Source organism: Pyxicephalus adspersus, chromosome 3 (assembly GCF_032062135.1).
Source record: "Pyxicephalus adspersus chromosome 3, UCB_Pads_2.0, whole genome shotgun sequence".
Classification (NCBI taxonomy): Eukaryota; Metazoa; Chordata; class Amphibia; order Anura; family Pyxicephalidae; genus Pyxicephalus; species Pyxicephalus adspersus.
Window position 1 is genome coordinate 109387368 of NC_092860.1, and position 25463 is coordinate 109412830.

Here is a 25463-nt window from a genome sequence, read left to right on the forward strand (position 1 = left end):
AACTAGATTTATTTATTGTGTTATTTTCTCAACAGAGTAATGTTGAACAACTTCCTGGGCCGATTGCCTGACAAGCCACTTTGTCAATATATGCCTAAGCTAAACTGGCTGTAAGTACAAAGTAGGTTTCTGGAGCAAACCAGCAATATACACTAAACATTTCACTGAAAAGTTATTACAAATTTCTTTTCACATTTAAAATAGTGCAAATATGATATATCATATACAAAATGTTATGTAATAAGCTCAGGTTGTGTCAAAATTATTGATTAGAAATTAGGCTTTGAAATGAGGAAACAGAGCCCTGCATACACTAATACCTCTGGCTCCATACAAAGACAGTGCAGAATAAGACAAGCTAAAGCAGTAATGGGAAAAACCTTAGCTACAGGGAGCCTACAGACAATTCAGGGGCCTTTGTCTGTCTTTTAGAGGCAATACATTCAGAGCTCAATTCCTCTTTAATTAAGGTTTGCATATAATTTCACCTGTTAATATCTTTAGATCCCCTGGTGGTTTTAAAACAGGTCTCACTGAATGTTACTTGAAAAAGCTTTGCTTCAGTGTTTGATTTATTACTGCTTGTGTTTGTATTTGATCTCGGTATTTTATAGCACAAGTAATATTTTTATTATAAAGAGGAATTTAGTATAATTTACATGAATATTATATGTAATACTTTTTTATGTTGCTTTATCTTTTTATGTATATATGGTATTTTATTGACAAATCTGTAAATTCTACTAGGACCTGCAATACTCTAGTGCTTGTATATCAGAAAGGTATAATTATATTGTACGATTTTGTACCTGTCTGAGCAACGATAGAGATGTGCAACCATATACAAATTCAGTAATGACAGAATATAGACTGCCTTTAGCTGGCTGACATTTATTCACTTGGTAAGATCCAACAGGAATCCTGCATCTTAGTTCCTATGGGTGACCATCCCTGTCCCCTGTGATATAATTTTTATAAGGACGCTGCATACCTCCTTACTATCGGCTATCTATTTAAATATGTTAGTACAGTGTTTCCATATTAGAGCAATGATGTCACGATTGTATGCATTGGAGCCTAGGTTTCTTGTTTTGGAAGGTGCCACTACTAATCTACCTAGAAAAATGTAGATGTAAGTGCTCCTTTAGGGTACTTTACCATTTACATAAACTAACCCAAGAAGGCTGGCTGGTTTGTTCAAAATCATATTTAAAATGAAACCACTCTGATTCACCACAAGTTCTGACTAATACAGACCACCTGGCTCATCTCTATAGACTGATAGTCTTGCAGTGACAAAGAGGAATGTCAAGTCACAATCATACAGTAAAATATATAGAAATACATATTTACCAAGGAAATACAGAAAGTGTTTTATAAAAGTAAAGCATATTGATAAGATCATCTACATACAGGTAATCTAGACATTCATTTTATAAAAACTGTACTTGACCAAAGGTTTCCTTCAAAGTATATTCCAATTCCTGACATATTCCACCTGCATGTTGACTTGATGCCAGTCTGTAGGACTATCTGAGGGCTGGGAGTTTAAAGAAACAAAAAGGTATTTAGCTAATTATACTTCAGAGGAGAACATACAAATACTTCTACTTTGTTTGAAATCCCATTCCCACTTACTACCTATAGATTCCCACCTACTGCCTATAGATTGAAGCATAAAAAAAAGACTTCCAAAGTTCAGGTGCTGTTTAAATAACACAAAACTAGGACAGTTATGTTTGTTTATTTCCGTAAAGTGTTCTTCTTTTCCAGAGATTTTGAAGGCAATAATATTCCAGCCTTAAGTAACACAACTTTCAGCTCCTGCACTACGTTAACTGTTTTGTAAGTAATCTTTTGGTTCCCTGATATGTCCTCAAATTACAACTTGTCATATTGTACTGTGGTATAAGAGTTGTGTTAACAAATGTATGCAAAAATAAAAATAAACTATTAGGCCTGAAAAGGGACAGTTCTCTGACAAATTGATTATCCTAGTTCAGCAGAAATGGGTCTTCTTAAAAAGAATTGCAAGTCAAATGTTTCATCTTCAAAGAGTATAATCCACACTTGCTATTTTGTAAAAGCTGTATATTTTACATGATTGCCACTGAGCAGTTTTTTAGCTTTGGATTTGTCTTGTAAAGAACCAATATGAAGTAATCTGACATTGTGTAAAGGATCTACATAAAATAGCATTTTCCATATGTTTCATATTAAGAGAATAAGTGTATTTATGAATGAACATGGCAGCCAAATTATATCTACTTAATATATCCCATTTTGTGGATTATATTTCAACACTTAAGAAATATTTTTCCTAGACAAAGCAAAATTCCACTGTATGCATTAAAATGCAATTCTCAATGCAACACTTGGTTAAATTAGATTAACATGATGCAAATGTTTTATATTCTTGCCTTATGAGAAGTGCTGTAGAAATGGATGGGGTACCAGGAGAAAAAAGAATCTGGAAAAGGCTGGATATCAATAATATAGTAATATAACAATATGATCATATATATTATAATATATTGATATAACAGTATATTTACGTTCTTTTTTAGCCTGAGAATAAAAATACTTTTACAATCCGGAGATATACAAGGGCTGCTATTGCTTACCTATTTAGGGCAATGATTGGCGACTGTCATACCAACCCTCTTGTTTTAGTCCTTGGCATTCTCATTCTGATATTCAGTTTCTTAAGGTAATAAACCAAAGAATCTGCATGACAGAAAAGCAGCTAGCAGTTTTCTACGTATCTTTTTTTTACTTATACTTCTATTAACACTACATCTAGGTCAAGGTTGTTCAGCTGGTGGGGCCTTGTTTTGCAGCCTTTTGAGAATATTCTTGGATGGCTCTGATATAAATATCATTTCTACTTCCCCAGCTTACAGACCTAAAAGGGGCCTGGTGGAGGAAGGCTGTAGCGAGGGCCAGGGGCCTGGTGGAGGAAGTGTAAGGCCTTGGTCAGCACCAGTCCTCACCTTTAGTAAGCCCCTGCTTAGCCTTGGGAGACATGTTGCATCTCCCAGCACTCTGTTGCCCCCAGGACTTACTGCACAAGTGATGGCCTCTGAGGATAGGCTGGCACCAAGCCAGGAGCCCACAGATAAAGCAGCACCAGGACTCCATCAGAGACAAGTCCAGAATACAGAGCAGAGGTCATACACATAACATCCATCCACCAAACAAAGTTCAAAAGGGCAAAGATCCTAATTTGGAGGAAATACCTGCTTGCCTATGCAGGTTTCAATGAGCCCACCTAGGCACTGAAGTTTCTCCTGACTTCTTCTGTGGACAGGATTGCACGAAGTGACACGATTACCCTCAATACAAACAGTCCTTCGGATCCTCTTCTCAACCTCTCCGAGGCTGACAGCCTGCAGGAGCCCAATTGCATTGGCTTCTCAGCCAGAGAGGGAGGTTGGCTTGATTCAGAGGTAGTGAGTGGTCTGGAAGGTGCAGTAGGTACAGAAAATTTTTCCATGCAGCACTCACAAAGTCTGTAGTCAATCCTAATAGCCAATTGTTTAGTAACATCCAAGGCATCTGGTAAAGGGTGGTTGACAAAATATCCAGGCGAAATTGGCTTCTGAGTGCTGGCTCATTCCATTGTGAATGTACAGCTCAGCAGCGGAACTTTGCAGTGTACTCCTCCACTGACCTGTGACCCTACAGAAAATCACAACATTTGCCTCTGCTGTTCAAGCCAGGTCAGAGTCAGCATACAGAATCCCCTTTGCCTCCCTGCCTTGGGATGGGCTGGCAGCAAGCCAGGAGCCCACAGATAAAGCAGTACCAAGATTCCAAGTCCAGAATACAGCAGAGGTCATACACAGAATATCCATCCACCAAACAAAGTACACAAGCATAGAGTGGGGGAAAGGCAAAGGGTCAGTCCAGGCTGTGTACAAATGATATGTCAGGAACAGGCAAGGTCAGCAAACAGTAAATTACACAAATACACACCAGCAGCAAATCAGCCTAGTGCCTAGCAAATCACCCTACAACAAGCACTGACTGGGAGCAGAGAGGCTATAAAGTCCCAGCAGCCAATAGCAGTGCTGGACTGAGTCAGGAGCTGATCAGCCTCTAGAATCCCTTTCAGCTGTGCTCAGCCTAACAGTGCTGGGGATGCCATAAAATACATCAGGCTGCACGGCTAATGGGAAGCAGGGGCTGCTGCTATTTCTCTATAATCTTTGCTGCTGCAAGTAACATTGCTGTGCAAAATAGGCTGTGTGGGATACTGCGGTGGCGCACAGCACAGAATCACGCACAAAATTGCCCGCCCGATAAGCCTTTTCTAACAAGAATGCTTCAGGAGGTAGCTGGTAAAGGGAGGCTGCTGGGGTATGTTAAAAGAGATCTTGCCTGTTGACTTAGACCTAAAAACCCCTAATTGAAAGATATCTCCATAATTTGGTAAAATAAAGTAGTATTATTTGGTAATCTGTTCAGGCATGAAGCAGTGCTCCTGACACCCTAATATTTGTTTTTCAGAGTTCTACGTAAGAACAGAATCAGCACAATAAGTGAAAACACCTTTTCATATCTCTCCAGGCTGGATGAGCTGTAAGTACAGTATGTGTCACCTTTACATTTTACATGTCAGTGAAATGTACAGGAGCATTACTTAAATTAAATACAGCATTTCTATGTTACTTTGTTACCACAAGTCCAAAAATCATCCATAGCATGCCCTAAAATAATGGTAATCACTGCATATGCTACCTAAAAAAGGCTTCATTTTAAAAAAAATAATTTTATAATTGTCCACATAATAGTGTATCTTCTTCGTCTTGGAGAGGTTCCCATGTGTATGGTCATCTGTACATAGCTGTAGACAGTATTGAGGGTATAGGGTCAGCACTACACCTAGAACTACCTGTCCCCCCTGTAGTAACATTGCTTATACCAGGACTTGGTATTATGAGAAGCACACCATCTGTCTGTACACAACCTAATTTGGACACTTGCTTACCTGTTCCCACATGATAGTCATAGGTACTCCTAATGGACAATGACCCCAAATAAACTTCCAGATATTGGGTCTTATTTAATAAAGCTCTACGAGGCTGGAGAAGATACACTTTCATCAGTAAACCTGGGTGATCCAGCGAACCTCGAATGGATCTAGTCCAGAATTCAAAACATTACTTTTGAGAAATCCATTCTAGGTTTGCTGGATCGCCAAGGTTCACTGATGAAAGTGTATCTTCTCTGGCCTTGGAGAGCTTTAATAAATTAGGCACATTTTATTATGTCCACAGATCTTAGTAACAATACAGATGCAATAGCTGTATTTAAATGTGAAATTAATACTAAAACACAAAAGCTAACATTATTTAAATGAGGCTACTATGCCATGTACCACCAAGAACGTAAAAATAGGTTTTATTTTAAAAGATAGAGTGTGGTCTGGGTTAAATTAACCAACCTATTTTTAGCTCATAATTTTAAAGAAATTTTTATTTTTAATTCTAATTTTCTGATATTATATGTAAAAGAGACACCGTGTCCTAGTTCATAACGACAGGGTATTTTTTTTTTACAGTGACTTGGCTAATAACAGAATTGAAGCATTTGATCCATCATTACTGAGGGACTTAAAAGACTTGTCACAATTGTAAGTCTTATGCAATCATTTTCTTTCAAGTAAAGCGCATTTAATCAAAATGATTCATCAAAATATATTTATACTTACTTTATAGTAACTGTCCTGTGAAAGCTAAAATAAAAATATTCTTGGCATTGTAGCTGGACCTTAGCTTTTGACAGCATACAGCACTTGTGGTATAGCTTTTACAATATGTATACACATACATCACTCCTTATTACCATTGTGTTTAGATTTTTCCTGTAACCTTTATTTTCTACCCATACATGGAGGGTTGTACACTATATGACGATTAGTTTGTGGAAAGCTGCTCATCACACCAATGCACTGGCATGTTTTTACTGTTTGTCTCCTTTTCCCCTGTGATCTGACTGCAATGTTGTAGTAACATTTGTAGTAAATCACAAGATGAGAGACTGCATCAGGGGCTGATCATTTGTAAGCACAGCGAAGAACTGCACAGTCACCAGGATTAACGTGATTTTGTCATCTGATAGATGTCTTTGTCCTTCTTGAAATAAAAGCAAGAGAATGCATTGTCAGGGAGGTTACTGTGATTTCTGTGGGAGATAGTAAAATAATTATGAAGCATGCTGCCCTTATCATGAAATATTTTATGACAGGTCCACTTTAAAAAGTTTTGGCTCTGATATCTGATGTACAGATTTTCTTAAAATGTATTTATCTATGCTAGCAATGACAGCACTTGAAGAGATTAAGACATGTGTTACAAATTAAGTGTCCACATCTCCATATGAATTGGGACCTATTATATAATCATTGTGCAACACGGTTGGACAGGCAGCAATCAGACATATTAACATCAGCTATTCCTGGACTGGATGGGGTCATTGCTAGTAGTTAATGATATAAGACTCTCCAATTGCTCCCATCATTTTTTAAATACCCTGCTGCAGTCATTTTTGACAAAAGACTAACTATGGTAAAAACAATCACTAAAATGAAATACTGTATTGTTTGAAATGTAAATCAGTTAGTGTAAATAAAATTGCTAACAGTATGCCCATGTATTCAGAAAACAGAAAGACATTTTATGACATATGTATTTTGAAATGGTATGATATATGTATTTCAAAAACAATTTTAGCTTTTTATGTAGGAGACTAGAGCTGCAGGATGACTAGGGGACCCAGCTACAGCCTGACATCTACTGCAGGAGACCAAAACTGTGCCTTTCATTCAATCATGGAGGATGCACTTGCAGACAGGGCTGTATTTATGAATTATTTACCTGTCAGTATGACCTAGATTTGTCCCTATAATTGTTACAATAAATTGTGTACACCAGTGATTTTTAACCACTGTGCCGCGGCACGCTAGTGTGATGTGAGAGATCTTCAGGTGTACCGTGGGAAATTATCCAATTACCATTGTCAAGTGTCTGTGCTGTAGTGACTGGCAGAGTAATGTAATACTCTTCCATGTCAGTGGGTGGCAGTAGGTAGCTTAATTGCCTTGTTTATTCTTAGAGACATAAGAATTAGCTACAGGGTGTCATTTTGTAACATTTTTGATTTGTAATGTGCCGCACGATTTTTTCAAAATAAAAATGTGCAGTGGCTCAAAAAAGATTGAAAAACTGGTGTACACTACTGTAACTGCTGTTTACTGTTGACCATTGGCCACTAGGTGGCAGAGCAAGTCATTGTTTTATTATGCATTGACACAAGAAATGTAAAAGAATTCTACATGAACATGCAGCCAAATTGACAGAAGAGTAATTTATAAATACATCCCTTAGTGACTGATGGGATAGACCAGGGTTGTCAAACTTAAATACATAGTGGGCCAAAATTAAAAACTTAGACAAAGTCGTGGGCCAAACTTGAAACTGAAATAGCACCACTACTACAATTCCCTGTGTCAAGAAAACAGTCCAATGCGGGGCCAAGCATAGGCAGAGAGGCTGCTGGTCTATAGACGAGAGTGATGCCAAGAATTGTAGTAGCGACGCTTTTTTCAATGCAGTGGCAGACCAGCTTCAGTTCAAATTAAGGATTTCTTTGGGGGCCAAAAAAAAAACCGTTGTGCGCCAGAGTTTGACACACCTGGGATAGGCCACGCTAGTACAGATAATGCAAATAGTGCATCCTTCCTGTACCTATTGCAATCATTATCAATGTCAATTGAAGAATTGCCAGCATAACCCAAGGTATACAACAGTTAGTATATATTAACTCAGTACATTGATTGTATGCTTATTTTATGTAATTTAGTTGGAAGTGTCTGTTTATTAGAAAAGTTCTGATACTGGTACTGAGTCAGAAACTAAATATTGTTATAACTTACCTTAGTATTTTGTAAATTAGTTTTTTTTTATTGATAAGTAAAGAATATTAAAAAAGTATACCATGATAGTGTTTTGTCTCTCCAATACTACATATTAATTTCACTAAAATGTTTCATATTTTATGTTTAATGTGTACAGGAATATTTCTTATAACCCCATACAGAAGATACAGGCAGAACAGTTTGATTATGTTCTTTCACTGAAGTCCCTGTAAGTATAATGTAGGGCAAAGTGTTTAAAACTTTTTGATTAGTGATTTTTTTTATTGCTAAAACAGTACTTTATAGCACTGAGATAACTATACTTACGCAGTATTTTCCAAAGAAATTGTTTTAAGCTGGGTGAAAGAAGCTGTAGGTGGGTGGTACCCTCTGTATTGTGACCAAATTTCTAGTAACCACCCAAAAACAGGTGGGTGGGTACGGGTGGTGCACCCAGCCAAAAGGGGCTGGGGAGAACACTGTAAAGTTCTGATTTGGAATACAAGAAAGAATTTCTGCTACTTGCTTTACCTAGTCTTTCAATGTACAGCCTCCTTACTTGATTAGTTGTTTAATTCTGGACTCCAGACAGGTACAATATATAGAGGAAACAAGACAATGCAAGGGTTTGTTATTATAAACAATTACATGTATATTTAACAGAGGTGGTATAGGTAGGGACAGTTTTTTGGGCAATTGCCCATTTTTGCCCTGCTTTTTTTTTTGGCTCCATCTGCCAGAATGGCAGGGGGTACTAGGGGCTGGGATGCTGTACATTTCAAATCAACTCAAAGCTGAGATGATTTGTTACCTGTACAGATGGTAAATAGGTTAGGTGTGTTTGCACAGTTCGATCTAAAAAAAATGTGTTTTGTAATTTCCTACATTTGAATGCACAGTGAAATTTTATAAGAAACATATTTCTCAAGAGAAGCAATAGATTTTGGAAAGAAGATCAAAGGAATGCCAGTAGTATACTTGGGGCATAGCATCTCAGCCAACTGCATATGTATATAACTTAGTAAAGCTAACATTACTTATATCTATCTCTGTGTTTGTTTCCTACAGGAGCCTTGAGGGAATTGAGATCCCAAATATTCAAAGAAGAATGTTTATGCCGCTAAAAAATCTTACTCACATGTATGCATTTTTTTGTTGACATATGGCTTTCCAAGTGCTATAAGTTTCACTTGTAGGAATTGTGAGAATATAAATACAACTGCTAATGCTTGTGAACAAGCACGGGGCTACTTAACCAGTGATACCAACTGCTTTTAGGGTATTTTTCCAAGTTAGAGTAAATTCAAAATTACACCAGGCAAAGATCATAAACTTAGTATTTTTAGCTTTTTTTGTCACCTGTATGTTCTAGCTCACTGCTGTAGCTGAATCCACTATCAGAATAGTTGTAATTTTCCACCACTTTTATCCCCCTGTACAACACTAGAAAGTCTGCCTGGCTTACACAGCTGGTCTTCCTATCTTCAGTGTAAGAGACTTCCTTTTACCAGCATTTTTTTAAAAATGTTCATTTCTAATTATTGATTGCTGGATCATACATTTTTTTATTATTTGTAGAAAGAGGCAACTAAAATGCCACAAGGCAGGAAGTGAACCTGTTCCTGGAGGGTATCAAATGAGACAACATTCTTACTTGTCCTATAGTCGGAACAGCCCTGTTTTGAAAGAAGGGTAAAAAAAAAAAAAAAACACCTGTAGGTAATAAAGATATATCACTAAGACTCATTAAAGCACTCCAAAACTGGAGAAGATGGACTATCATGGGAGAACATAGATGATCCAGCAAACCTGGCATGGATCTAGTCCAGGACTGAAAACATTTGCCAACTAATAGCAAATGGTTTTTAAGGAATCAATTCCAGGTTTGCTGGATCACCCAGGTTGTCCTGTGATAGTCTATCTTCTCCAATCTTGGAGAGATTTAATTATGTAAATCAGGCCCGCTATCTGAAATATAAAAGATAATAGTACCACTGGCACTTGTGTTTCAAGCAAACTTTCCTACATGTTCTCACAGTAATCAGGCTCTATATTGTATATGTTTTTTTATTCATATAGCTTTCTTTTACTCACAGATACTTTAGGAAGTTCCAGTACTGTGGATTTGCACCCCATGTGCGCAACTGCAAGCCAAATACAGATGGCATTTCATCCCTAGAAAACCTGCTTGCAAGTATTGTTCAGCGAGTGTTTGTGTGGGTGGTTTCACTGGCAACCTGCTTTGGGAACATCTTTGTGATCTGTACACGACCGTATATTAGGTCTGAGAACAAGCTTCATGCTATGTGCATCATTTCTCTTTGTTGTAAGTAACAAAATGATACTTAATATGACTAACACTTAGCTACAGTTGTTACAACTAAACAAGCAGGTTTATTCACAGATCACTGCGGCAGTTGCATAAAATGCAGTAACATTCAGCCAGCAACAGTATCATTGGTGACTGAACTATGGGAACATTTTCCCTATTCTTGTATTTTTGTGCATGTTGCATTAATGCCCCCCTAATCAAGCCTCGTGGAATAATATAGTAATAGGTTGAACCACTCCTACCCACAACAAACACCAAGTGAACGCACCAGCATTTTACTGAACAGGCAGTTATACCTTGTGTTTTATTTAGGTTTATCACCTTTATCTGAAGGACCTGCTTAAATAAAAATCTAATGTGTGCTTGTTGAAAAAGTTAATGATTTCCATGGGTGTAGTTGTTTTTTCACTTGAATATACCTCTGCGTACATATTTTTAGTTTCTTTCATAAAAGTATCATGCACAATAGGTCCCCTTTTAGATGCCATGTAATATTAGTTACTAAATGACAGATAAAATTAGATGGGGGAATGTGCCCATGTCTGGTCATTAGGGGTCAGTGAACACTCTTCATAGTTCACTGAATCCTAAATCAAACTCTATTAAATGTGAATCTTCTACTTAAAATAATAAATGTTCCAAAGGCAGTTTCTCTTTTGAGTAAATGTTCTTAGACTTTTTCTTTTAGATTTAAATGTTATTTTACTATTTTCTCTTTTGATAAAATATTTATATAGTGTAAGCAGTACTGAATGCAACTATTTTAATTAGTTTTATTTATATTATTATTATTTTCACACATCTATATTGTGCTCAGCAACCAGCAGCTCACACTGTTACCTATTTTCACACATTCCGGGAAAAGGTTCTGTGAGAGCCAATTAATCTCACTGCGTGTGTTTGAAGATGTAGGGGAGACTGGAGTGTCCAGCAGCACATACTAACATGGAGAGAACATTTAAACTCCTTGCAGATAGATTCAAACTTAGGACTCAGTGCTACAGAGTTGGGATTGCTACCCACTGAGCCATCCATACATCAGTAAACTAACTCAGTGAAAGTATCCTAATGTGCTCATAAAATGAGTATCAAGTAACTCCAGTTGAGGTACAGCTGCTTCCCCAGACAAGAGAAGAAAACCATGCTGTCTAGATTAGAGCCACACTGAAATGGTGTTAAAACACTTATTTGTGCGGCCCTCATGTTTATGCACTCATCAGAACTTTTTGACCTCAAAATATGGGTCATTCTGTGCATTGGTTAATATAAATTATACTTGTAATTCAAGGATTCACCAGTTATCACCAGAATATCCTATAGGTCCCAAACAGGCATATGGAACATTTATACAATCCTTAGCATTACATACTTGTGACATGAATATAAACCAAGGTACCAAACAACAGGAAACTACTTTAACTCGAATATAAACCTATAGACCTATAGAAAAAAATGCAACTGCCAGTGCTAACCATCAAGACAGTAAATAAAAGAAATGCAATGTCAATGTGAATACATTTATTCATGGCATATTATTGTTAAAACATTTATTTAAAATGGAAAACATTAAAATCCTAAGGGCTCAGCTTGTCTATATTTTTCCTTCTATTTTACAGGTAAAAAAAATGTTGTACTTGTTGGTAATAATGGGTAATTTGCTTTTTTCTGCATTATTGTTGGGCACCAATAGATAGATCTGTTTACTTATGTAAAGTGTTAGAAACAGGTTGATTTTTACAGCTCTGATTTGTCAAGCCAGAGACAAATGCAGTTCCAGGACACGCCATTAGGTGTCACAGAGTATAAACTGAGATTCTTTTTCTAATACCTTTCTAAGGGCATACAAACTTGGTTTATATTAAAGTATTTCTTGTGTTTATACATACATTTGAGGCATGTGTCTAGTAGAGCTATTGCCCAGTGAATATTATTGGGTTACTAATAAGATAGTTTTTCAGTTTAGAGCGCTGGGTTGTTGGTAATATCGATATTATATTGCAGTCATACTAAATTTAGAAAAGTTAATCTGGTGAACCAATAAACCAATATTTCAAACCATAGTAAGAAAAACTAGTAAATGCAAGGCCACTTCTGCAAACATGTAAAACCAATTCTAAACTATTAAGCTTTATTGAAATAGAAAACCACGACCTAGGATTTACCCCCATATGGTCGTTTGTGAACTGCTTAACATGCACACACCACAATACATTGTTTATAAGCATTGAGGTGCTTTTGGTATTTATTCTAAATTACACATTAATGCATACATATGCCATATGAGTGTCAGGGTTACCCATTACAAACTGGAAGATGTTACTTTTAGAAAAGAGAGGAGGTATTATGTTATGTGAAAAACACATTCCTATTAAACTCTTTTTATTTATATATTCAATTGTCTATGTAACCTATTGTTATCTCTCTTCAGTCTAAAAACAAATAGAAAGCTCTAGAAATAGAGTCACATATTTTTTTTTGGTTAACAGCCGCATTTAATATAACAAATCTGGAATGTGTGTCTAGAAAAACTACACCTATTCAGAAAAAAAACACATTTTAGATATTTACTGTATCAATTATATATCCCTTACTCTTTTATGGTATACATAAATCAAGATACATCTATCTATTTGTCTGTTTTCTACTGACATTTCCATTTTTGAAACCCATTTTATGTCTATCAGGTGCAGATTGCCTAATGGGAATATATTTATTTGTCATTGGATATTTTGACCTGAAATACAGAGGTGAATACAACCAGAATGCTCAGGCCTGGATGGACAGCACTCAGTGCCGATTGGTTGGATCATTAGCTATTCTATCTACAGAGGTTTCAGTCTTACTTCTTACCTATTTGACATTGGAGAAATACATCTGTATAGTGTATCCATTCAGATGTCTGAAGCCTGGAAAATGTCGGACGATCACAACTCTCATACTCATTTGGATTGTTGGATTCATTATTGCATTTATACCTCTCAGCAATGAACATATTTTCCTCAATTACTATGGCACAAATGGGGTCTGTTTTCCACTGCATTCAGAGCATCCAGAGAGCACTGCAGCACAGATATATTCTGTAATTATATTTCTAGGTGAGTAGTACCAAATACCTAATGACGTTCATACTGTAAACTATTCTATAGTAAGCTAGCATAACATACTTTTACTTTTTAAAGACTTGACTCAAAATCAGTACTCACCAACATCAGTTTTGGTGGGGCCTTCTGGGTCCTTTTTGATGACTCCATCATTATTGCCTGACTCTCATTATTGGCTTTAACTGTACAGCTGCACTACAAAAAAAAACTACTAGACAGGAATAAGTGTGAAATGTCCTCATAATGGTGATCGCAGATAACTGGAGCTTGGAAGTCAATGAGATTGGTGCATTGACTATTACCTTAGCCGCCCAAGGTAAAATAGGAAGTTAGCAAGTATTCAGCTTTAGGAAAAATCTATGTAAACTTCTGCTTATAAGGCATAACTTATACACTATATGGTAGAAAGCATGTGGGCACCTGAACATCATATCTCCATGAGCTTGTTGAACGTCCTTTTTTAAATCAATAGGCATTGTTTTTGAACATTCAATATGCATCTGAAGTGTATTCCCTCCCCCCTAGTTTATCAACCTATGCCAACCCTAAGAATGAACACAAGTAAGAAAGAAGAGAATGGAAGGGTGGTTTTTGGCAAGCCGTGTATTCAATAAATCATTTACAATTAGTGTTTACATATAGTTTGACATAAAAATGGAGTAGAAGTATCCAAATGAATGTGAGTATATTGTCCACCCACCCAGAGACAATGTCCATGATAGAATGGTGGATTGCAAACTATACAGATGCTTACCTATAATCAAACATTTTAAATGGTCCACCCTTTAACATGGGTAAGGTAAAGGACACCAAAAGACTAAACATAAATTCCCAGGAAGCATACAAAGGGATCATCCACCAACTTCTTTTAGTGAATAATGGACATTAAACAAAACAAAAGCGCTAACAAAACCTACCCACAATATTCTGGTAGCTAGTCACGTGATGAAGGATGAATCATTATTCTTGCTCACTGATTGGCCAGCTCTTTCTTAACATCGGTCTATCTATGGCTTTTCAGAAGAGACCACAAATGACCAATGCTTTGAAAAGTTGTCCACCAGCATAAGCTTTTTTCATCACATTATGGGTTTGTTCAAAGTTATCTGTTTATTTTCAGTATGGGTTCACTTTAAATTTATTTAGTTACGTCTTTTTTTTCCAGAATTTTAAAAAATCAAACCTCAAATCAAAATGTTGTTGTTTTTTTTTTTGTTTTTGTTTTATATATGTGTGTGTCTATATGTATTTTGTATTAGAAGCAACCTCACTTCTGGTAAGGACCGAATGATGGTAAAAGTTAAATCATACTTAGTTATTTCACTAAAAATATCTACGTTTGATGAAATGATTCACCACGTGCTCAATCAAATATAATTGTTACTTAGCTTCCAGGAGGTTAAGGGAGCAAACAATATATGAGAAGCTCTTAGAGATAAATGAAGGAGGTAGACTTGTCAATAAATTGAATTCAGGGATGGATATCAACAGGTTATGCTTAGAGCAGGAAATAGCACAGGTGTCTTAGCAACTGAACAATTTATCACCAATATCGCTGTTTTGTGCACACAAGTAGTTGATCTGTAAAAAATTAAAAACACATTAGTGACACACTGCATGCAGAGATCTTCCTTTGCTTTATAAATAGTTGCCTTGCAACCTAACAACCTATTAACATTTTAGCCTGCATTTCAACACACATGAAATACTTGGAAAGAACCTTGTGGTATATATACATATTTTTTCTTTTTTTTTGCTACCCTGTTTTTACATTTGTAGCTAGAGCTTTCTGCCTGTGGCAAAACAATTTAGGGGTTAGATCTGTGTTTCATTGAATGAATATACTGAATATACTACATCTAATGGCTTAGTATTCTCACTTTTGTAGCCAATGTAAAACCATAATCTTTTGATTAGCTTTAAAGGGATTTATTATTCAAAATCTGTTTAGTTTCCTAATTGTGTGCAAGGCATGTTTCCTTATTGCTGCCAGGCCCTCCCTGGGTTTTTATAGAGAGCAAGATTACAAAAATAACTTTATATATTACAAAGATTGTGGTAAAAAAGCAAACTAGCTGCTGGCTTTTCGGGAAAATGCATGCCACCTAACAAAGTATACCATTAGAACCAATGTACATTTCATTCACTCATTTACATTAACATATTTTAATATAGTGTATAATAAACTGTATATAGTGAATAGTGATATTAAATTTTTGTTTGATGTCATTCTATTGCAGACCATAATGACGCAGTATTTTTTCATGAATTAGGGCAGCCCATTTTTTATTAATGACTTGCTAATGTACAGCAGCAGAAGGAAAACTAGACCTGTACTTTCTTTTGAATGCGGCACATTTTAAATGAGTATCACAACAAAGCAGAGATGCCATGCATTACAGTAATGTATTGTAGAATGTACTTTTCATGAATGCAAAGTATAATAATATATGGCTCCTATTTAGATTGGCACCCAATCACATGTCATGCATTGAAATTTTCAATCATCAATTTTTCCTCTAGAACCATGCTTTGAAAGAGCAGTCTTAATTCATGGGCTGCCTTGTAAGTGTAAAACATATTAACACACAAAATGCCATACATTAACCTCAATAATGCACAATACCAATATGCCATAATATAAATGTGACCTTTAGGTAGAATTGAACTCAAAAAGTGAAGTTTTTTAATGCTATAGGAAACTATAAAGTTTTTATAGCCATCTCAAATTTGTATTGTTTTGTCTCGTTTCAATAGGTGTGAATTTGGCAGCTTTCATCATTATTGTATTTTCATATAGTAGTATGTTCTATAGTATCCATCAAACTGCAATAATGGCAACTGAAATCCACAACCACATTAAGAAGGAAATGACGCTGGCCAAGCGCTTCTTTTTCATCGTATTTACAGATGCCCTCTGCTGGATACCCATCTTCATACTTAAACTTTTATCCCTGCTACAGGTTGAAATTCCAGGTGGGTTTTTCATCTCGTAATTAACTTTTACAGAGTCTTATCTTTAATTTTAAAATGACAAATAGTAAGACCGAGCTCCAGAACTATATAGGCAGTCATTTTTACAAACCTTTTGCAGTACACTTTGCTGAAGCATTTTATCAGACACATATGTTAAGAGGCATAGTTACTGACGTCCCCATCATATTGGATATAGAGCAAAAATACTTCTACAGAGGGAATATTTTGATTTAATACTATGCAAATAGTTTCTCCAAGAGTTTTGTATACACAATTGACATTTTTTTTACCAAAGCCAAAATCCAATTGGATTTCTCTTTCTTCTTCCCTTGTTTCTTCCTTACATTATCCCCCTCTCCCGCCCCAGACAAGGAGTTTTGATATTAATTGTTTGTTGCCATGACAAGGATGACCCGTACACCCCCAAAACACTGAGTCAGCCTGCATGAAATCACAATAAAGGGATATTTAAAGATATGTCAGTGCTAGATTCAGTAACCACTTTTAGATGGTAACACCATTGTTGTGCATTATTGCATGATAATGATCAATAGCACTCAATAATTGCCTCCTGCCTTACCCAAATTCTTACAGGTGGAGCAGAGAATACAGAGACAACACCACTAAGGTTAATAATATGGTCCATTCTACTATACTAGTCTATAAGGCTAGTTTGGAATACTTAAATGTTTAACAAAAGGAGTCAGAAATGTCATATTTCCCCCATAATCTTTCAGCTGATACTTGAATCCTTCCTTTTACCCAACAGAAATAAAACAGGCATTACAGGATCTCTTGAAAGGAACAACCTAGAAACCTGTGTAAAGATTTATTCTCCTCAGATAGCTGGACTTTCCTAAAATGTTTTATTGTCCTACTTTAATAACTGCTCCCTGTAGAATGTGTCCTATTAACCTAAAAGCCCTGGCCACTATTTGAGGGACACATTACATGCCTGTGCTCAGATTACAACCACCGAATATATGGTGTGGTCAAAGTTTTTTATTTATTTAGACTTTCAATTCTCACTCATGATTACTGCAAGAGAGAATTAATACAACCTTACAGTTTACCTACTTCATATGATCCAAATAATTGTACATATAGCATGACACACATACATATAAACATCATGTTTGCATGTATGCCCTGTTTTTCTTCCCAAGTAAAGTCTAAATTATGATGCCCATGCTTTAGCAGTATATGATATTGGCAGCATGATGTCTACTTTCCAGCTATGCAGACCAAAAAAAGAAGGAAAATCCTTTCAACATTTCTTGCCCCCGTTCTCTATACAGTCCTTTTGCCGAACTTGGTTAAGGGTGGTAAGGAAAGGCTTTAGAAGGGCTCTGTGGATTTTACATAATTGTCTTCAAGACTTTGTAAGTGAGGTTGGTTTTTCACATTTTGAGTTATTTCCGGAATATGAATATGTTGAATCCTCATGGATTCTGCACCAGGGTGTAATATGAACATTATAGAAGATAGGGTTCAGCAATCCAAGAGGTTAAATTGGGCTTATGGATATCTAAACTCAGCTGGCTTCCATGCCAGTACAAGGCTGGAATAATCACCTAATAGCAGTATCACTTCCACATGATTGGCTAACATTTGAAAAGAGTGTTTGAGCAATTCCATTTAACCAAAGTTTGGAATGATAACTTGCAATCTTGACAGCAATGACCAAGGGGGATGGGAATGAGAAGAAGGAGGGTAAAGCTACTCCCTGGTCTTTGATAGAATATATAGATTTGATTATCAGTGTGCTTCATATTATGTAAAACGAATTTTCAAGGAAACTACTATTTAGGTAATAGTTTTAGGTTTTATTGTACAATCAAATCATGGTTTGATATTTTCTGAAGTGCTGTGACAACTTTGCAATGCTTTTAAGAATCCTTTTTGTTTTTTTAACTTAGATTTCCTTGTTGTACAGTTCTGTGTAACAGATGTTTCATGTCAGTTTACAGAAGAAATATAACTAGTAGTCTGTCTTTGATGAAACTTGAATTTTACTGTGAAATGTTTGAAGTGCTTGCCAAAGTGAACGCATTACGCATATTAACCTAATCTGATGCTTAATAGTCATAAAAAGAGAAGCATCCAAATGTGAAATATGTTCTATCTGAATATGTTAATCATATTACTATAGCAGAAGCTATTGTTTACACGACATACTTGATGATGTGCCTGGGATGCACAAAGAAAGAAAAAAAAGTATTAGGAAAAAGATGTGAATTTCACAGGATAAAGTGTACCTATTGAAAGTGTCCTGTTTATTCCTGTTCTGGTGGCAGCTCAAAATGTACCCATAACTTTTTGTTAGAAGAAGCATATCTAGCTGGCAATTCTATGCTGTGCATCACCACATTCTAGTGCGCTCTGTGTTTTCCCTCCAGCGGCATTGCTTGCAGCAGCAAAGCAGCAATAAATAGTTATCTGTTCTCTGTTCAGTTTGCAGCATCCCCAGTGTCCCTTTATTTTGTGGAAAGACTGGAGATTGGTCTATCTCAGAATACGCATTGGGGTCATACACAGCTGGAGGGGAATTAAAAAGTATTGGCTGTAGGCAAGGAGCAGATTACTTCCGGGCCATGGTCCTCTCCTGCTATTAGCTGCTAGTTCTTTATATTTTTCTCAGATCTTAGTCATTAGTTGCCTGTTGTAGTGTTAAGCTTGTCTTACCTGCTGTGGCATCGTTTACTGCTTGGATTACTTGTTGCTGACTTTTTTATGACACTGTAATTGCTTGCTGCCTAAAACAATGTTTGCTTGTGACCCCGACTCTGCTTGTCCTAATACATGATACCTCATTTTGCTGCACGACTACCTCAATATGAACCCTGTCTCTGTTTCCTGGGTTTGTTCTCTGCTGATATCTCCTATACTTTATTAAATCTATGTATCCTCTGGTTGCTGATACTGGACAATCAGATCTTCCTTTGTGGCCCTGTCCTTTCTGTGGGCTTTTAGTCTTTGTTCCCCATTGACATTTCTTGTGCAAAGAGGTCCCAGGGCAACCATATGCTGGGATGATGTAACTGGTCTCCTGAGTGGGGGGTGTGATATAGGAGAAAATTGCGGAGTAAGGCTACGTACACACGTGCAATAAATATCATTGTAAACAAATGAATTAGAGAGCATGAATCTACCTAATGGGGAAACAGAGCAATAAAAATCTAATAACACACCAAATAAGAAGTTTGCCTTTACTTACACTTTTTTATTTTGTTTACCCAATGGTGCAGAATTATGTCACATTATATACTTTGTTTATACACTAAATAAACATATTAGGAGAAATATATGACTTTATTTTATTTCCTATGCTTATATAGCACCAATCTGTGCCTGTAATGTACTTTTAGCTGCTAGTGGAGTAATCAGTCAATGATTATAATAGCATGCTTTTGGTAAAAGACCAAATATGAAAGTCTGCACAGAATTGCTTGCTGCCTAAAACAGTGTTTGCTTGTGACCCCGACTCTGCTTGTCCTAATACATGATACCTCATTTTGCTGCACGACTACCTCAATATGAACCCTGTCTCTGTTTCCTGGGTTTGTTCTCTGCTGATATCTCCTATACTTTATTAAATCTATGTATCCTCTGGTTGCTGATACTGGACAATCAGATCTTCCTTTGTGGCCCTGTTCTTTCTGTGGGCTTTTAGTCTTTGTTCCCCATTGACATTTCTTGTGCAAAGAAGTCCCAGGGCAACCATATGCTGGGATGATGTAACTGGTCTCCTGAGTGGGGGGTGTGATATAGGAGAAAATTGCGGAGTAAGGCTACGTACACACGTGCAATAAATATCATTGTAAACAAATGACTAACGACTGATTCTCAGCAACAGTGGTGATCAGGACAATTAGAGAGCATGAATCTACCTAATGGGGAAACAGAGCAATAAAAATCTAATAACACACCAAATAAGAAGTTTGCCTTTACTTAACACTTTTTTATTTTGTTTACCCAATGGTGCAGAATTATGTCACATTATATACTTTGTTTATACACTAAATAAACATATTAAGAGAAATATATGACTTTATTTTATTTCCTATGCTTATATAGCACCAATCTGTGCCTGTAATGTACTTTTAGCTGCTAGTGGAGTAATCAGTTAATGATTATAATAGCATGCTTTTGGTAAAAGACCAAATATGAAAGTCTGCACAGAAGGATAAATCAAGAGTCCAATGCTGTACAGGAAGACTGCGAACAACTGAGGCATTGGGCTGCCTAAATATATTTTCAAGCTCACTGGTTGTCATAACTGCCTACAGTGTCAGCAGGATCTTTTAATCTATCTAAATGAAATCTTTCTGCAGGCTCTGATCTATATCAAATATTCCCATACCATTAAACCAACCACAACATTTTACATGCACAGTTGTTTTTTTTTTTTGTAGGAAAACTGTCCTTTCGAAATCTCAGTATTATAGAATAACAAAACTTTAAAATAATACTTTTTGACATGCATGCTAACCCATATACAGGCTGGTTATCATACATTGCATGGATTACATCAGTGCAGTTGCCAGTGTACAGACTACAATCATGGGAGTAGGTAGTCATTCACACAACTGATTGGAAAAGGCAGTAGATAAATGGTAATGAGACATAACCTAGCAACAGTATGACTTCTAATTTCTAAAATGTATTTCTTGAGGTCTAACTGATATGGCTTTAGTGTTTGGTAATCTGTCTGGGTTTATACAAGATGAATGTTATGAAACTAAAAATAAACCCTACCATTTCCATCGACTTTTCCAACTTTGTGCACTTCATTTAAAATTCTAATGAAGCTAAGTTAATTTTAGAATTGGCACCTTTTACCCTGCGGAAATTAAGGTTATCAGGTACCAATTTCCAATTCTAATTTTCTGCTTAAGTCATTTTCTTAAACATCTCTATGCCTTTTAGCCTAAATAAAAGCAGCTGTGTGTAATCTTAAATCCACAGGTCTATAATGAATTCCAAGCGCCAGTAAATTATAGCTATAAGTGAATCCTGAGATATCATGCAGACCTTGAAGATGGTAAATCATATGCTAATTGGTATTATTAGCACATATAAAGTATCCTTTATTTCAGCTAACATTTAATGCCCCCTGCAGGAAGTATATAACATATAAATGTCTACAAGATGTTTTAGTAAGTTCCGTGCAGACATACAGTGTAGTGTACATGCTTAAAGCAGGTATGCAGCTGTCATGCATTTTAAAAGTTTTGTATTTTTATTTTTACTGATTTGTTTTGTTCATAACAGCAGCAGATGCCATATTATGGACATAATATTATAAGTGGCTTCTTCTCATTATGATTTAGAACTATCTAACATGGTTATTTTGGTGCAGCTTTAAACATTTGCTGCAACACGTTGCAATGTACATACCATGCGTTTCTGTGCTTTGTGCAGTTCATTTTAAATGAAGCTTCGAATTAAATCATGTATGCTTAAGATGAATGTCATTGTTGAAAAATAAACAGTTAAGTGTTAGAATGAACTCAAAAAGATAAGTTATATCCTCAGCGCTGTATTTGTGGTTTGGTGGGGATGATAAGTATATGATCTTTAATTTGCAGCAATCCCATCTTTGTAAGGGATATTGCTATGAATGATTCCACATCCACAGTCTCTAAAAGTGAGTTTGGTGTTTAACATTGTTTTAAATAAGCTTATCTCTCTCTCTTGATGTATCAAAAAACATTCTATAATCAGTGCCCTTTTAGCAGTCTCTGGGTTCTCTTTTTAATGATGAGGCAAACCTATAGAAACAGAGGAACCTTTTTTTTTTCCAAATAAATTATTTAAACATCAAGGTTCATACAACAAATAAAACAATCGTACAGTATGGGTCAAAGTTATACAACCAAAAATACATGTAAAGTGCATTAACAAAACCATAAACAGGATCGTGTATAACCAAATCGAACTTGAGTATTTTCATTTTTCTTTTTTGTAAAACAAAGAAAGGGAATATAGAAAGAAGGGAGAGAAAAAAGAGGGAGGGGGGACAAATCTGATCAGTTACATAAATCCACTCACATTCAATACATTAACCACCAAAAGTACAAAAGTATACCCTTAAGTTAGCAGAGGCATGTAGTGAAGCAGGCTGAGGGGGCTTCAACAGCCTATTTGTAATGCGCCTAGGCACACAAACCACAGCCAACTCCAAGAATCCTTTGTCAGGCTTTATTGGTAGCCATAAAACAAGACAGGGTTAATCACAGGTGATTAGTCCAATAAGCACAGCACGGAGGGGTAAAGCAGACAGGTCAGGAACAATCCAAGGTCAGGGCAGGCGGAGTTCAAGCAGAATCAGGTATCAGACCAGGTCGCTATGGTAATGACAAACTGGGTTAATATAAACCATCACAGAGAACGAACCCAAGCACACTGTACTCACAGAGACCCTTTAGCAGGCAATGGTATTCAGGACAGGTTCTCCTTAAATAGCTAGAGTGCCCAATGACCTTTGCGCCACTTGATTGGAGGGTAACTGAATCCCCTGCGGTAAATTGGTCACAGGAAATTCAAACTATGTCCCGCCCCACGGCGAGGCAGCCGAGTGCCACGCCCCCGGGGGGTACAAGAGGCACGCGTGGTAGCGCGCACACCTCTTCCCACAGCACCCCTGGGACGTGCCCTACTTTGCACATCCACAGGAGTGCCGAGAACAAGACTTTCTGTAATCACGTCCATCGGGATGCTGGGGATGCGGCCTGGCCGAACAGTAGTTTGGCTAGACTGGATCCCTCCGCCTGCAGGGAGAGACACCCTGCGAGCAGGGCAGCAGCCTCGGCCATGCTGCCTGCTGCAGCGGCGTCTCCCTCTGCGGCTGTGATCCCCAGGGACGCTGCGGGCTCGCTGGACAGGTAAGTTCCTTACACTGTTATATTCCACTATAATGTAGAGAAATGTATCCAGTGGTACCAAGTCTGAGCAAATTTGTCCGCTCTCTTGGAATCAGTGGATATCATATATTTCATATGATAGATATCAGTTACCCTTCTCAACCAGTGACTTACAGTTGGGGGAGAGGTGCTGTTCCAGCAAGCAGTATACACATTTTAGCAGCGTTCAATAGATGTCTTAAAAGGGAATTCTTGTACACTTGAAGCACCAGGGCTGGTTTGGTTTTGATATAAACATCCGTAAGTTTAAGGATAATTTCAGCCACTGAGTTCCAATAAAACTGCCATTTGGGGAACTCCCAAAAAAAATGCAGCAGCATGCCCGGAGCTATACCACATCTCCAGCAAATGCCATCAGTATGTGGAAAGAGCTTGGCAAGCCGATCAGGTGTCCTGTACCAGCGGGTAGCCAGCTTGTAGTTAGTCTCCTGATATCTATTACATAAAGATGTCTTATGATAAAAGTGCAGCATCATGTCTTTTTGTTCGTCTGAGAAGCGCATGTTTAGTTCAGCCTCCCACTTTTTGGGGGGATTCAGAGGAAGCATTTTGAATATAGTCTAACTTTAAATGTTATTGACACCAGGGTGTAACAGGGTCATTTATGAAGAGACTGTGGTAGTATACCCCTTTTGAATTATAAGGAAATAACTAATTTATTGAAATAAAATAAAAGCTAGATGCATTTGTAAATACATAGAATTTCACAAATTGACTTTGCCTTATATAAGAAAATGTTTTTTAACTAACAACCCATTTTTTTTTTTGTGTTTTTCAGGTTCCATTAGTTCTTGGGTGGTGATCTTTATCCTGCCAATTAACAGTGCTCTTAACCCTATTCTGTATACAATCACAACCAGACCATTTAAAGAAATGATCTGTCAGATCTGGAACAACTACAAACAACGACGTTCTGTTAGCAACAAAAACAGACAAAAGGCTTACACACCGTCATTTTTCTGGGTGGAAATGTGGCCTTTGCAGGACATTTCCCCAGAGATGAGACCAGGATTATACACGGACTCTGAGGTCTCAACAACTACACATGCCTCAAGATTGAGTTACACATAGCAGCAGACTTGATGATTTGTAACCATTGAACAGAAAAGGACCAATTGTTCTGGTCGGGTGTAATGGCTGATGAGACCAATAATTTAAAAAAGGGTACTGCCCATTGGATGGGACTGGCAGCGGTTTGGACCATACTGGGTAAAATGCATTGCTGGGACTAAGACATATTTTTGTATGAAAACTGTTACCATTGATCCACGATGAGTCCTGTCTAGCTGAATCGCAGGAATGAATATACAACATCAAGCCTTTCAATAAACTGTGGATCTCCGTTATTACCAAAATTTGAAGGGCTTATATGTTCCAATACAGCATGACAATTCTCTGTATGTTATCTCTAAATAACATGAGCAGTTACATAGCCAGGTCACACATTTTTATTTGATGAACTTGCATAAATAGCAAAATTGAAACATGGTATTAGGTTTGCCATAATCTTGAAACTAAGTAACATTTGCCAGGGAGTGCTTTATTGATATGCATTGAAAACTGAAGCAACAGCTTTTACATTATAGCTTTTACAGTGTATAATTAAAGAAGCTTCCAGTATGATGTTGATAATACTTATGAGTGTTGAAATACTCTTCACCCACATAAACACACCAATGTCAGGAGTGCAAAGCCATAAATCTATAAGAATTCTTTTCAGAACAAAACTGCTGACCAACAAGCTATTATAATGATCTGTTGAAGTGTATTATGTACAAATTATACCAACTGTGTCCAAATTGAAATGTTAGAAAGCCATTTTCATTTTTAATGATTTACCTTGAATTATAATACCTAAATTAAAACTCATAGAAATTTCAGATTTATCCTTTATTTTATTAAAGTAATTTAATAATATTATAATTGGTCATGACAACCACACATTAGGCTAACTGATAATCTAGGTTTTTCATGGAGCACCAAAGGGTAACCACTCACCAAATGCCCCAAATATCTGATCAGTCTTTACAATGGAGACACCATAGTGTTAATATGGGATCATTCATCATTTGGGGATACCTCAGTATTCCAGTACTTCAAGGTATGGGGCATATGTGTACACTACTATCCTTTACATTTTAATAGAGAATTTTGACAGCAATTTTAAAGGAAATAAGTTTGTCTAGCAGATTGCAAGAATCAAACAT

At 36.7% G+C, this 25463-nt stretch overlaps 1 protein-coding gene across 1 annotated transcript in view; it reads left to right on the plus strand.

Moving 5' to 3' along the window:
* The window catches only part of RXFP1 (relaxin family peptide receptor 1), a 118963-nt gene extending 93827 nt beyond the window's left edge, over nt 1-25136 (plus strand). The window contains exons 9-18 of the mRNA XM_072405978.1: nt 36-110; nt 1774-1845; nt 4513-4584; nt 5567-5638; nt 8079-8150; nt 8990-9061; nt 10018-10247; nt 12938-13348; nt 16112-16330; nt 24035-25136. Coding sequence (XP_072262079.1) covers nt 36-110; nt 1774-1845; nt 4513-4584; nt 5567-5638; nt 8079-8150; nt 8990-9061; nt 10018-10247; nt 12938-13348; nt 16112-16330; nt 24035-24327 — 1588 coding nt within the window. The 3' untranslated portion in view covers nt 24328-25136. The remainder of the gene's footprint in view (nt 1-35; nt 111-1773; nt 1846-4512; nt 4585-5566; nt 5639-8078; nt 8151-8989; nt 9062-10017; nt 10248-12937; nt 13349-16111; nt 16331-24034) is intronic.
* The last annotated feature ends 327 nt before the right edge of the window (nt 25137-25463 follow it).